Raw genomic sequence first — 15,539 nt, 5'->3', positions numbered from 1 at the left:
ACCCGGTGAACAGTCCGATGGATGGCTGTGAGCATCCACTTCTGTATTTGTCAGGCACTGGCAGAGCCTCACAGGAGACAGCAATATCAGGCTCCTGTCAGCAAGCTCTTGCTCTGCAATAGTGTCTGGGTTTGGTGGTTGTTTCTCGGATGGATCCCCAGGTGGGGCAGTGTCTGGATGGTATTAAAATTAAGGGTACTGCCAGTCACCTCATTTAAGTAGCAGCTTAAAGAATAGACCTTTCTATATTTAATTAGGAGTCTCCAGTTAGATCAAAGTGAATGCTCAAATTCATGTCCTTCAGTTTATGTGACTTGCCAACTATGGAAACTTGTTCCTTGTTGATACTTTCATTTGCGTGGAGGATTTCACTGGGCAAAGATAAGTCATCATCTCTCAAAAACACTAAAAAATATTCTAGTTAGACTTGTGAATGTAGCTAATACATTTCCTACAGTTCTATAAATCCTGGTAAGCAAACTACACATACTCATATATGTGTATCTAATGTATCCACTTACTTTCATTAAAAGCATATTCAAAGCCTTCCAGTGTATCTGGAAAATCAAAAGGTGGTTCGTCCTTTTTCATGAGTTCATCCAAATCGATCCTAGACAGCAAATCTAGAAAAGAAGTCATATGGGTTGATATGAAACTGATCATTGTTCATAGTTAATACAAGTGAAGACTTTATTCTTTTATTCTAGTAGATTAATTTCATCTGTTGTTTTAACTGATAATGGTATTAAATGGTTCTAAAAATGGATTTTTAATTCACTATTTTGATCTAATACAGCATCAACATAAGTCCTTTCCAAATCATAATCCCCCAAACAATCACAACTCAAATTTTCAAACTAAACTACTTAAATGATTAACCTTCTCTTTCAAAACAGCTATTTGTTTCTCCCTCATTAACCTTAATCTAAAGCTGCAGGTATTAATATGACATTTCAAAGACCACTAAATTTTATACATAAATGAGTTATGGTTTATAAATACAAAAACTCATTGTAAATGCAAAAGTGATATTATTAACCCATTTTATGTGAAATATTAAAATAAGACATGTTGACTAGAAATGTCTGATTAATACTAAAACAGTTTCTATTTCTCACAATACTGAATTTCACATATCAAGAAAGGCCAGTCAGGTTTTAATCCCAGCAGTAGGAAGGCACTAACTAGGGAGTTTAAAGCCAGCCTGGTCTACATAGCGGGTTCCAGGCCAGCCAAGAAGACACAGAGAAACTTTGTCTCAAAACAAAACAATAACAAAAGGCCAGTAAGCTGCTTATTAAATAAGCAAAAATTTAAATTTTGTTTCGTGAATAATTTTATATTGATGGAAAAGTTGAAAGATGCTAAAGGGTGCCTGGATCCCTTAGCCCAATTTCCCCTAATGCCACCAAATTACATCACCACAGTGTATCCGTCCACTTAGGACCCTGCACAAAAACTATCCAAGTCTTTTATCAGAACTACCTTTGGTTTGGGTATATCAACTATTTTCTCTAAAAGGATCATGTCTGGCTACCTCCTCCAGTATCATAGTCTTCTGAAGGACTATCACAGAGATGGTTACAGTCCTTACCACATGTCAAGTAGAATATAACAAGCTCAGAACATCACTGATGATGCAGTGCTTCAACAGCTGGCTGAGGTGGTGACTGGCAGGCAGCTCCACCACATCAGTGTTTCCCTTTAACTGACCTACATTTAGAAGTGACTGAGTCCCACCAACTTTTAGGTGAAAGCAAAGAAGTTATGCTCTATCTCCCAAAGTAAGAAACATTGGCCCACATTACTGGTCGTTCTTCCATACTGGCATACATTACTGGTCATTCTTCAGTGTGGAAGTTTGCATCACTTTCTACCTTTTCATAATTATTCCAACTTTTTAAATATCAATGGACCTAAATATCAAAGGATGTTTAGTATATACTCTGACTAACAACCCAACACTACAGCATTTATATTGCTTCTTAAATAATACATTCTTTTGGTTATCTCTTGTGCCCCTTTGACATAATTTTCATCCTTTCCATTTTAAAGGTTTTGAGATCTTCTTGCTTTTTTAGTGTTACCACACATGCCATGAAATACTGTGTCTTCTCTCCTCCAGTCCTGAAATATTCTACTCACAGACTATTTAATGATATACTGGTTCTAGGCAAAAAGGGTGTACTGCCTCAGGACTTTGAGGAAGAAGAATCATGAGTTCAAGGCCAACTCAGGCTGCACAATAATCATAAAAGTAGTCAAAACCATGACATAGACACGAATCAAAATGTACTCTGTAGTTGCCATATTACTATTAGAAAAAGGAGGTAAAAAGGAAACTACGTAAGAGATTAGAGACATGAATGTCATAATGATGAAAGGTAAATCTCCAGAGGAGTATAGCAATCTTAAAGGTGTCTGTACCAAGAGAAGACGCTGAGGAAAATAACAAAGAACATAACTAAAAAGAAAAGTAGGCCATAATTAAGACTAGACATTTCAATACCTTTCCATATTAATTAATAGAGCAAGAACACAGGAACCAGATAAGGGCATAAAAAGCTTTATGTATCAATTCAAACTAATTTACATTTACATAACCCACTAAATAGCCATTTAACATCATTTTATACTTCTGGTATTTAATTTTTATTTTTATTACATTTTAAATTACAATATAATCACATCAATTCTACCTTTTCATATCCTCCCTCTAACCCTTTCTATGTCCCCTTTCCCTGTCACTCCCTCACTCACCCTCTTTTTTATTATTGTTGTACATATATAAATACAACCTGCTGAGCTACTTAGTGTCACTTGTGTGTGTATATGACTTCATGGCTAACCATTTGAATTAGATAGCCATTCATCTCTAGGAAACGCTAATTCTCCCTCTATCAGCAGTCACTGATAATTTAGCCAACTACTTGGGGCAAGTGAGGTCATGGATCTTCGATAAGAACCTACTACCACCACTTTCCTAGACCCGCAATAATTCCCAACTGCATTAAACCTTATCCTAATACCCACAGATAAGTGTAGTTCTCAATTCTCATCAAAGAAGCTTTTCTTTTCAGAAAACCATAATAGGCCCTAAGGCAGATCATGGGATCACGTGGAGCCCAACTTCAATATATAGACCTACAACACAACTCCTGTATCTAAGGCACAGGGAATATCCAGAAAAGGGGGCAAAAATATTCTAAGAGCCAGAGGACCAGAAAGACTGCTATAACACTATGTTTTCTAGAAATTATAGAAGTTCACACATGATACCCCAATAAGCAAGACCGAACGGTGATATTATTAATAGGTATGCTAACTCGGAAAAGGAAAATCTCATTGACAAGGAACTATATTCAACTTTAAAAAACACCAGCAAAGACATCAGCAAATCGCATTTACAACACAGGAGAAATCCACTGGGAAAGAGGCAGTTATGCCAAAGTGTCCCTGTTGCTGAGAGAGAGCAAGCTTCCCACTACGGACAATTTTATGGTACTAGATAAACGATAGAATTCTAGGTTGAAAATGGTTACCTTCTAGCTTTTCTGAAGGTAGGAAGTGTTTTAAATACCTTCAGCAGTATGCAGGATACTTTTCTCCCTATTACAGAGCTGGGAGTCAGCTTTCCCTGCGTCAGGAAATTTTGGAGCACTCTTGAAATAAACATGCTACAGTCTGGAACAAGAAAGCCCTCTTTACTCCCATAGTCTCCTTTCAAGAAGTCTAAGCAATAAATGACAGTTATTAACATAATATATTGCAACTAGCTAGAGAAATAATCAAAATTTAAATTTCTGAGTGACTCTTCTATAAATTCATACTGCTTTTGGATAATCATAGAGCTTTAGAATTCAGAGTGCAATGTCAGGTACTACCTGTCTTCCAAAGTAAGAAGTCTTCAATAAGTTGCTTGCAATTGTTTGAACGAGAATGTCCCTCGTAGGTTTGCATGTTTAAATACTTGGTCCTCAACTGGAGAAACTGTTTGGAAAGGCTTAAAAGGTGTGGTCTTGCTGGAAGATGTATCACGGAAGTGGGCTTTAAGGTTTCAAAGGCCAACACCCTTCCCAGGTAGCTCTTACTGTCTTGTGATTGTAGATCCAGATGTAAGCTCTCAGTTACTTCTCTAGTGTCATGCCTGCCTGCTTTGTCATACCCCCATCCATGATGGTTATGGACTCCAACCCCTTGAAATCATGATCCCTCAATTTTTCTTCTATAAGCTGCATTAGTCAGGGTGTTTTGTCACACCAGTAGAAAAGTAACAAAATGCCAAAATCATACATACAAGTAACGTATGAACCGCCGCACAGGACACACACAGACACACACGCAGACACACGCAGACACATGCAGACACACGCAGACACACACAGTTGGTGAAAAGGAGCAGCATAAATCTCAAGAGCAACAGGGAGAAGTGTATGACAGGGGTTTGAGTGAGGAGTTGGAAAAGAAGAACATAAATTATTCTCAAAAGCTTTAATGCTTTCAAAAAGAAAAATAACTAAGTCAGAATTCAGAACTAAGAAGTTGGCTATTACTGTAACAGATATGGCCATACTAGGTTTATTTTGGGATGCATATGGAAGACTTTGAGACTCTGAACTAAGAAAATGGCTGAACATTGTAAGTTAGGCTTAAAGGGCCATTCCAGAAGGAGCTTAGAAGGCAATAGTGCTAAGAACAATGGAGACTACAGAGATCCAGCTAAAAAGAGTTGTCAGAGGGGTACAATATTAGCAACTGGGCTTAGATACCCTGCTTGTGATATTTTGGTAAAGAATGTGGCTGCTTTTTGTCTTTGTCCTAAGAATCTACCAGAGGCTAAACTGAGAAGTTTTGGACTAATTTTCTTAGCAGATGTGATTTTACGTTTGAATTAAAATGCCATATGCTCATAGGGAGTGGCACTATGTGAAAGGACAGGACATATGGCCTTGCTGGAGTAGGTGCAGCCATTCTGGAGAATGTGTGTCATTGGACATGGACTTTAAAGTTTCAAAAGTTCAAGCTAAGCAGAGTGGCTTTCTTCCTCAGACCTGTAGATCCAGATGTTGAACTCTCAGCTACCTCTCCAGCACCATGTCTGCCAGTGTGCCACTATGCTCTCCAGCATGACTATAATGTAATAAACCTCTGAAACTGTAAAGCTGACTCAATTATGTTTTCCTTTATAAAACCTGCTGTGGTCATAGTGTCTCTTCATAGCAATAATAACCCTAAGATATAGCCTAATATCAACTCTGTTTTGTTTAAGGAGTACACCACTAGGATATGTAATGTGGAGCCAAACCCTGTACTGAAGGAGGTGTGGCCTTGTTAGAGAAGCTGTGTCACCTGGGGGTGGGCTTTAAGGTTTCAAAACCCAACACTCCTCCCAGTTAGTCCTCTCTGACTAAAGCTCCCACACTTCAGCACCATGCCTGCCTGTTGACATGAGCCTTGTGATGATGATCTTACACCCTAATTCTCAAAAACTATGAGTCCCAAATTAAATGTTTTCTTCTACAAGTTGTTTTGGTCATGGTGTCTTCATAGCAAGTGGAAATATAACTAAGACATTACCTAAGCATCTGAAGAAACATGAAACAAAAATAAATTTCAGTGAGAAACAGAATAATAATCCCAGAAAACATAAAAAATAAGTTAAAAGAAAATTCAGTAAAAATCTAAGGCTTGTCAAAACAAATAATATCATTATAAATATTATAAACCACTAAAGAGAGTATCAGGAATAAGAAAAACAAACAAACAAGCAAACTACTACTTCCAGGGGACATACGTTATGAATGTTAATTAACTTACCAATGTAGTAAAAATGAATAATTTTCTTATTAAACAATCCAATTTGACAAAGCTCACTCAAGATATTTCAAAACACTCCAAAAAACAAAACAACAACAACAAAGAAACAAAACAAAAAAAACTCTTTCGCTGATGATTTTCACCTTACAGTTAACAAAGAACCAATCCAATTATTTCCACAAAGAACAGCAGGAAACACTCCCTAGTCCATTATATCATGTCAAAACCAGTTGCCAACTTTATGAAGAAAGTTATAAAACTCATCAATACAAATTAAGAAAACAGAATCTATAGTGTGTAAAAGGATGATAAGGCATGCCCAAGTGGTACTTGTCACAGGAAAACAAGGTTGGCTTGACATCTAAAAATCACTGAGTATCATTCCTGAAACCTGAACTTCAAAATTTAAGTCAGCTCCAGAATGGTGCTTATCCACTTCAAACTAGTGACTAACTAGGGTATATCTATTCATGATGATATCAACATGCAAGGCAGATCACATAAACACAGGGCAAAATGCTACAGTAGTTAGGGCTCTGATGATAAAACAAAATACCTGAAATATCTTTAAAAGAGAAAAAGGTTGTTTTTTCAAATTTTAAATGTTTAGTTGACAATGTCAGCCCAATGCATCAGGGGCATGTTATCGTACATTATGATCATAAAGCAGAAAAAGTTGTTTTTCTCAGAGTAGGCAGGAAGCAAAGAAGTCTCAAGTCTTTCACTTTCCTTCTGAAAAGATATCGCAATGATTAAGACTGTCCTCCAGGATCTTCCTCTTATTAATATTTCCATATTCTGATTCTAATAATGTAAAGCTGGAAGCCAGGCCTTTGATGCATGGGCTTTGGGGAAAAAAAAGTCCAAACCCAAACTAGCACAATATGCTCAACTCAGATCCATAATGTGCAGGTTCCCATTAAAAACAGCTGACAGGATAATAGTCAGGGCCCTTCCCACACTCAGCATTCCCTGTTTTCCCTCAGTTCTTGTGTAGACTTGAGGCTCTAGGAACTTCCCTTCTTTCAAGACAGCATATCCCTTGGTGTCCTTCTAGTCCATGTCTTGTTTAGGTAGTTATGTGGCTGAGCACTCATGGATGCATTCTCTCTGACATTTCTAGGAGACACAATCTTACAGCAAACTTCCTGTGGCTCTTACAATCTCTTTGCCTCGACTTCTGCAATGATCCCTGAGTCTTGCATGCAAGAATGTGCAATAGATGTAGTAGCATTGGTAGTGATCAGCCCTGGGATTTCATACACACAGGTAACATGACACAGACTGAACAGTCTGTATTTATGTATTTAGGGTGTGTGTGTGTGTGTGTGTGTGTGTGTGTGTGTGTGTGTGTGTAAAACAACAATTAAAAATTAGGCTATGAATTTGATAATTTGGTGGTGCACAGGTGGTGTTCTTAGGAGCAGATAGAGGGAAGAAATGGAAGGAGGAGAAGTGGCAGACAAAAATGTCTTGGTCTAACCCTTCATCAATAAGACTGGAAATAGCAGAGGACAGATGTACTGAGTTATAACCAAGGCTATTATAAACAATGACAATAAATGAACACTAAGCTCACCTATGCACAGAAGGCATCACAACAAAATGCAGGCATTGTGACAGGAGGAGTGGAGGATCGGTAGGATGAGTAAACCAGAAGTGATTAATAAAATCAAGAAGGATCAGTGACAGAGCACCCTTCCACAAGGCAAGGGAACACGAGCTTGGCAAAGCAACAGTGAACAAACTATTATCCTATCAAACTGGCAAAAAGGAAGAAAGACCAGGCTGGCCTCGAACTCAGAAATCCACCTGCCTCTGCCTCCCAAGTGCTGGGATTAAAGGCGTGCGCCACCACTGCCCATCATGAGAAGTAATCTTTTAAGTGAGGTGGCAGTGGCGCACACCTTTGATTCCAGCACATGGGAGGCAAAGGCAGGAGGATTTCTGAATTCGAGGCCAGCCTGGTCTACAAAGTGAGTTCCAGGACAGCCAGGGCTGCACAGAGAAACAGAGAAACCCTGTCTCAAAAAAACCAAAAAAAAAAAAAAAAAATATATATATATATATATATATATATATGTTAAAGGATTTAAAAACTATATTATTGGATATGTGTGTGTTTGCATGTGTGTTTGTACACAAGCATTTGGATGCTTAAGAGAGGATGTTGAATTCCTTGGAACTGCAATTAAAGCAGCTTTAAGTGAGACATTCACTACAAGGCTACCTTCATTGTCATCCCTATGCAAATACCAGCTATGTGATATGGAAAAAGCCTTCTTTTAATGACAGAAATCGCTATCCTCACCATCTTCATTATCACCAACATTATGATAAATTGTTAAACTTTTTACACACATATCACATTTTTGTTGTGTGTGTATATGTCTGCATGTGTGTACTCACATGCATACATACATGGTGGGCATGACATGCTACAATGAATGTGTGTAGGTGAGAGGACAGCATTCAGAACTTCTCTGCTTCTACCATAAGAGATGCAGGAGTTGAAGTCATGCCATGAGCCTTGACAGAAAGCCAGCCACTTCTGCCCAGTGAACCATGTCTCAGACCTAAGTTAAAAGTATTCCTTCCAGAGTATTTTGCCACATCTGGAGATTTCTCTGCCACTTTTCATCCCAGGCATAGACTCTGTTGAATTTTTCTAAACATTTACACTGTTATCCAGAGTATCTTCAACAAACATCCACCTCCCACTAAAGTTCTAGGAATTTCTCAGAAGAATAAGCTGAACGATGCAGGGGCTGGAAGACTGAGGAGTACTTTGAGGTGGCATGCTTATCATCCTCATGGACTCAACACCAGCTATGATTACCTGAACAAGACCTATGAGAAACCAACCCAGCCAACCTCCTGAACAGACGGAGAAGATGACCCCAGGTTCTGCCCCTCATTGGATGGATGACGACAGTTATTTAGAAGGGAGGGAGGATCGCTCTTCTTTGAGGATTTGGTTACTTGGTCTCACACCTGTGTATGAAAGGGTAGCATTTATTGGATTTAATGGGTTGTCATAAATAAAACAAAGATGAAGAGAGGAAGTTAGGAAGGAGAGTTTTGGGGAAGAGTATATAGGAATTTGAAGTGAAAGTTGGAGTGTATATATTTTGTTGGATATACTATAGAATACTCAAGGAACTCCATATTCTCAAGTATCTTCCATTCATGAGAAATTAAACTATCTTCACATGTTCATCATTGCCACATAAGTTTCCTATACTACACGAAACAAATCAGTGGCCATCGTTCACTGTTGATATAGCATAGCCCAATAGTGGAGAAACTCGAAGATAAATTTCCTTATAGTTTAAGGACATAAATGATTTGAGGCTTCTAAGTTTGCTCTAAAATATAATTTATTTTCTAATTCAGTTGTGCCTTGACCACATGAGTCTTTGAGGAACTGTCTTGCCAGCCCAGTAGAAAAGATTATTATTGTTATTGTTATTGTTATTGTTATTGTTACTAATTATCATTATTATTTTTATTATTATTTAGACTTTGTTAATGGGAAATTACTATTGGTTTGCTTTTTTGAAAAATATCAAATTGCATAATGTCATAAGTAACTAAAAAGGAAGTTCTTTGCCAGGGAGATGACACAGATCTATAATCCCAGCAGTCAATGGAAGGCAGAAGGATCAATGCCAAGTTCTAGGATATTCAGGCATACATATTGCATTCAAACTATACCTGGGCAACTTAACAAGACCTGTATCAAAATAAAACACAAAATAAAACAGTACCCACCATAACTGTAACTGTGCATGGTGGTACACACCTCCTATAATACTAATACTTGGAAAATAGAGGTTGGTATCATGGATAATCTTGAATTGTTTCTCAGCCTCTTATATAAGATCAAGTATAGTATCAAGGATTTCCTTGGCTACAGAACAAGTTTAAGGACAGCCTAACTGAAATTCTATATTAAAAAAAAAAAAAAGAAAGAAAGAAAAAAACTTAAGACTACCTCTTCTCATCAAGAGCCACTGTGGGGAACACTGGAGCAAGTCTTCCTCTAAATTGCTGCATCTAATTACCACATCTAATCTCCAGTGAGAGGTCTCCCTGCACTGTCAGCCATAGTCTCCACCAAACCAAGCCACCCACCCAAGGACACTCTCCCTGTGGGAACCAGCTGGAGCTCTCCTCCCCCTCTTTTACAGCCGCCCTGAGCCAAGGCCAGTTCCCTCCACTAAGGCCCGGGAACCCTGAGCCAATTCCAGAAGATACCCAGAGAACTCAGACTGTACTTCCCATCCCCAGAGCAGGGTCCTGCAGTTTCTCACAACCTGACAACCATCCAGCATATAAATGTGTGTGTGTGTGTGTGTGTGTGTGTGTGTGTGTATACAAGAAGAATAGACACCAAAAAATAATCTAACTCAGGGCTGAAATCAACCAAGTGGAAACAAAAAGAACTATACAAAGAATCAACGAAACCAGGAGCTGGTTCTTTAAGAAAATCCAACAAAATAGATAAACCCTTTGCCAGAATAACCAGAGGATACAGAGACAGTATTCAAATTAACAAAATCAGAAATGAAATGGGAGACATAACAATAGAAACTGAGGAAATCCAAAAAAATCATCAATCAGATCCTACTACAAAAGCCTATATACTCAACAAAACTGAAAAATCTGGATGAAATGTACATTTTCTAGACAGATACCAGGTACCAAACTTAAATCAGGATCAGATAAATGATCTAAACAATCCCATAACCTCTAAAGAAAAAGAAACAGTCATTATTAGTCTCCCAACCAAAAAAGCCCAGGACCAGATATATGGGTTTAGTGCAGAGTTCTATCAGACCTTCTAAGAAAACTTAAAACCAATACCCTTGGGCCGGGTGTGGTGGCGCACACCTTTAATCCCAGCACTTAAGAGGCAGAGGCAGGCAGATTTCTGAGTTCGAGGCCAGCCTGGTTTACAGAGTGAGTTCCAGGAGAGCCAGGGCTACACAGAGAAACCCTGTCTCGAAAAACAAACAAACAAACAAAAAACAATACTCTTCAAATTAATCCACAGAGTAGAAATAGAAGGAACACTACCCAATTCATTCTATAAAGCCACAATTACTCTGATAGCTAAACCACACAAAGACCCAACAAAGAAAGAGAACTTCAGACCAATTTCCCTTATGAATATTGATGCAAAAATATTCAATAAAATTATCAAAAACAGAATCCAAGAACATATCAAAACGATCATCCATCATGGTCAAGTAGGCTTCATCCCAAGTATGAAGGGATGGTCCTGTGGGGCAATGGGCTATGTACAGACAGTCTGGTCTCCAGTCGAGCTGAAGTAGAACCCCAGTGGTGGTAATCCACCTACATGGGACAAAAGGCGTTTCCTCATGTCTCCTGGACCCCTGTCGAAGTTACTGCCCCCACAACCCCCACAGGAGAAGTGTGGCTTTTAGTCATGTACACAATTTTCCAAGCGTCTGTCCTTCAGGCTAGACTCCTCCCAGTTACCTACCAACAGCAAGATAACACAGCCCACTATAAGAGAGGTTGCTTGGCCCTACCTTGCTCTCTATTAAAAATAGGGCACAGAGCTAAACAAAGAATTCTCACCTGAGGAATACCATATGGCGGAGAAGCACCTAAAGGAATGTTCAACATCCTTAGTCATCAGGAAAATGCAAATCAAACAACCCTGAGATTCCATCTCACACCAGTCATAATGGCTAAGATCATAAATTCAGGTGACAGCAGATGCTGGTGAGGATGTGGAGAAAGAGGAACACTCCTCTATTGCTGGTGGGATTGCAAGCTGGTATAACCACTCTGGAAATCTATCATCCACATAAGAGCTAAGGACACAGGCACATATTAATAACTGCAGCACCAGGGGACAGAGACATACAGATCCATTCAGTTCGTTTGCCAGTTAAATCAAAAGGTTCCAAGTTCAGTCAAGGACATTGTCTCAAACAATAAGATGTAGAATAATTGTAGAGAACACTCACTGACAACCTTGGCCTCCACATATGCATACACAAACATGAACATACATATAAATCCACACTCCACATGGCTTAAAGTGACACTATGATGATTTTGATGTTATAAGATGGCATGCTTGCCTGAGAGTGAGCAAGCATGAAATGAGCCTCTAGGACATTCTTGGCTCCCTTTCTCTTCCAAGTTCTCATTCTGATAACTCTAAAGATGGTTCCTAAGTGGTAGACTGCACAGCACATCTCCAGTGGTTACAGCCTATTATTTATTTACTGCCCTACACTGGAATTCCATCAGAACAGGTAACATCTGTAGCCTCTATATTTTTTTTTAATAACATCACACTCTCTCCATTGCATACATTGTAAAGGTACTTTCTGACATTTATCTTCTTTATAACAACATGATGCACGAATATATCTTTTTGATGTCACTCTTTCTATTGAAACATAAGGGTTTCTTACACTGAGCCATTTTTACAGTCAAAAACTTTCTCTTTTTGTAACCTTGATCCAAATGCAGGCAATGTGAAAGGTGAGCAGCCTGGGCTACTGCTCCCTGTGCCACTGTCCATGGTGGGCACCTATATTATATGTGTTTTATGCATTAAATGCATTGAAAACTGTTCAGTAAACACTGGCAGTCACTCCTAAAGCCTTACAAAATATACTGAAGCCCAAAAGACCAAGAAACCCAAAGGAGAGGTGGTTAATATCATATGGCATTGTAAGTAGACACTTGAAACACTTGAATTCATCACAATAGGTACAGTTCGGTAGAAACAAAAACTTTGTGATAGTACAGTGTGGAACAATAGTTAATGTTATGGCATTATGATTTAAAATTTCATATATGTATTTGTTTGTATTTTTGAGATACACACTGGTACTGTGTGTGCCCTGTGCTTATGTGGCTAAGGTATGACAAATTTTAACATTTTTATAAGATATCTGGATATATTTTATGGAATTAAATTATAAAGTAGTCTATAAACAAAATATATTCTATGCAATTATGATATACCTAACTTTATAAAAAGTGTGTGTTTCTACCATGTGTGTGTGAGTGTGTATTACCTGAAAGAGTTTTTTAATGGTCTCAAATAACAAAATAAAGACCAAAAATATGACACATAAATAGGTCAGTGAGTTTCAAAACCATGTTGTCCAAAGATCAAGTGTATAACCAATATAAAGCTGTCACTAATCTGTGCAATCCTATATAAAAATAGGTGTTATTATTCCTATTATTAAGAGAAAGATAAGAGTAGTTGGGAAACTTACATTTGGCAAAATGAAAAATCTGAATTTGAATCCAGACAGTTCTGTCTCGATGGTCTACCTCTACTCCTTTAACATTGTGATACTACCTTTAAAATTCCCCTCAAATCAATCTGAGCTCATATAATGCCCGTAGGATTATAACTTAGAGCCACAACTTGAGAAATCAAATTTTCACATCACGTTAAAATAGGAACAAAATCTATTTAGACAGAAACCCTGCACATCAATCTAGGTAACAGATGTATTCATGTTTCATGTTGTTATAAAGAAAATAAATGTCAGAAAGTGCCTTTATCTTTCTAGTCTCTGTCACTAATTCTGGTCTGTGTGACTCTAAAGGTTAAGCTTCCTCAGCTAAGTCCTTAAAACTATCTTTTCCATCGTCAGGTCATCTCAACTAGGACTACAACATTAAATATCATTTCTATACTTACGATTTTATGTCTACATATGCCTGCAGATTGTTCAATGCATCAGTGAATTACTTCCTCGTGAGACATTTACCAACCTAAATCAAGCCATCACCCTCTTTCTGGCTGTGAGAAGACTGAAATTCAAAGCCAACAATAGCCTTGGTCATGGTTTTCTGCAGGTGATCACTACTTCCACTATTTCTTTGGACATCACCTCTAAATGAAAGATCAGGTGATGTGAATTGAGCTAGAAAACTTGCTGTTATTCGACAACAAAAGGAGATCAAGGGGATACAAATTGGAAAAGAGGAAGTCAAAATATCACTTTTTGCAGATGATATGATAGTATATATAAGTGACCCTAAAAATTCCACCAGAGAACTCCTAAACCTGATAAACAACTTTGGTGAAGTAGCTGGATATAAAATTAACTCAAACAAGTCAATGGCCTTTCTCTACACAAAGAATAAACAGGCTGAGAAAGAAATTAGGGAAACAACACCCTTCTCAATAGTCACAAATAATATAAAATATCTAGGCGTGACTCTAACTAAGGAAGTAAAAGATCTGTATGATAAAAACTTCAAGTCTCTGAAGAAAGAAATTAAAGAAGATCTCAGAAGATGGAAAGATCTCCCATGCTCATGGATTGGCAGGATCAACATTGTAAAAATGGCTATCTTGCCAAAAGCAATCTACAGATTCAATGCAATCCCCATCAAAATTCCAACTCAATTCTTCAACGAATTAGAAGGAGCAATTTGCAAATCCATCTGGAATAACAAAAAACCTAGGATAGCAAAAACTCTTCTTAAGGATAAAAGAACCTCTGGTGGAATCACCATGCCTGACCTAAAGCTTTACTACAGGGCAATTGTGATAAAAACTGCATGGTACTGGTATAGAGACAGACAAGTAGACCAATGGAATAGAATTGAAGACCCAGAAATGAACCCACACACCTATGGTCACTTGATCTTCGACAAGGGAGCTAAAACCATCCAGTGGAAGAAAGACAGCATTTTCAACAATTGGTGCTGGCACAACTGGTTGTTATCATGTAGAAGAATGCGAATCGATCCATACTTATCTCCTTGTACTAAGGTCAAATCTAAGTGGATCAAGGAACTTCACATAAAACCAGAGACACTGAAACTTATAGAGGAGAAAGTGGGGAAAAGCCTTGAAGATATGGGTACAGGGGAAAAATTCCTGAACAGAACAGCAATGGCTTGCTCTGTAAGATCGAGAATTGACAAATGGGACCTAATGAAACTCCAAAGTTTCTGCAAGGCAAAAGACACCGTCAATAAGACAAAAAGACCACCAACAGATTGGGAAAGGATCTTTACCTATCCTAAATCAGATAGGGGACTAATATCCAACATATATAAAGAACTCAAGAAGGTGGACTTCAGAAAATCAAATAACCCCATTAAAAAATGGGGCTCAGAACTGAACAAAGAATTCTCACCTGAGGAATACCGAATGGCAGAGAAGCACCTGAAAAAATGCTCAACATCCTTAATCATCAGGGAAATGCAAATCAAAACAACCCTGAGATTCCACCTCACACCAGTCAGAATGGCTAAGATCAAAAATTCAGGTGACAGCAGATGCTGGCGTGGATGTGGAGAAAGAGGAACACTCCTCCATTGTTGGTGGGATTGCAGGCTTGTACAACCACTATGGAAATCAGTCTGGCGGTTCCTCAGAAAACTGGATATTGTACTACCGGAGGATCCAGCAATACCTCTCCTGGGCATATATCCAGAAGATGCCCCAACTGGTAAGAAGGACACATGCTCCACTATGTTCATAGCAGCCTTATTTATAATAGCCAGAAGCTGGAAGGAACCCAGATGCCCCTCAACAGAGGAATGGATACAGAAAATGTGGTACATCTACACAATGGAGTACTACTCAGCTATTAAAAAGAATGAATTTATGAAATTCCTAGCCAAATGGATGGACCTGGAGGGCATCATCCTGAGTGAGGTAACACATTCACAAAGGAACTCACACA

At 38.3% G+C, this 15,539-nt stretch overlaps 1 protein-coding gene across 13 annotated transcripts in view; it reads right to left on the bottom strand.

Annotated features, from left to right (window-relative positions):
* The window catches only part of Fam172a (family with sequence similarity 172, member A), a 457,564-nt gene that overhangs the window by 406,190 nt on the left and 35,835 nt on the right, over positions 1 to 15,539 (bottom strand). For all 13 annotated transcript variants that reach the window (XR_001780804.2, XR_003950473.1, NR_028109.1 and 10 more), the window contains one exon: positions 522 to 623. Coding sequence is in view for 10 of the 13 variants with exons in the window: in XM_017315582.2 (XP_017171071.1) it covers positions 522 to 623 (102 nt within the window). In the remaining 3 variants the exon portion in view is untranslated. The remainder of the gene's footprint in view (positions 1 to 521; positions 624 to 15,539) is intronic.

The sequence above is a fragment of the Mus musculus genome, chromosome 13 (assembly GCF_000001635.26).
Source record: "Mus musculus strain C57BL/6J chromosome 13, GRCm38.p6 C57BL/6J".
Taxonomy (NCBI): Eukaryota; Metazoa; Chordata; class Mammalia; order Rodentia; family Muridae; genus Mus; species Mus musculus.
The sequence above is the reverse complement of the archived record's forward strand: the minus strand, read 5'-3'. Positions and strand labels throughout refer to the sequence as shown.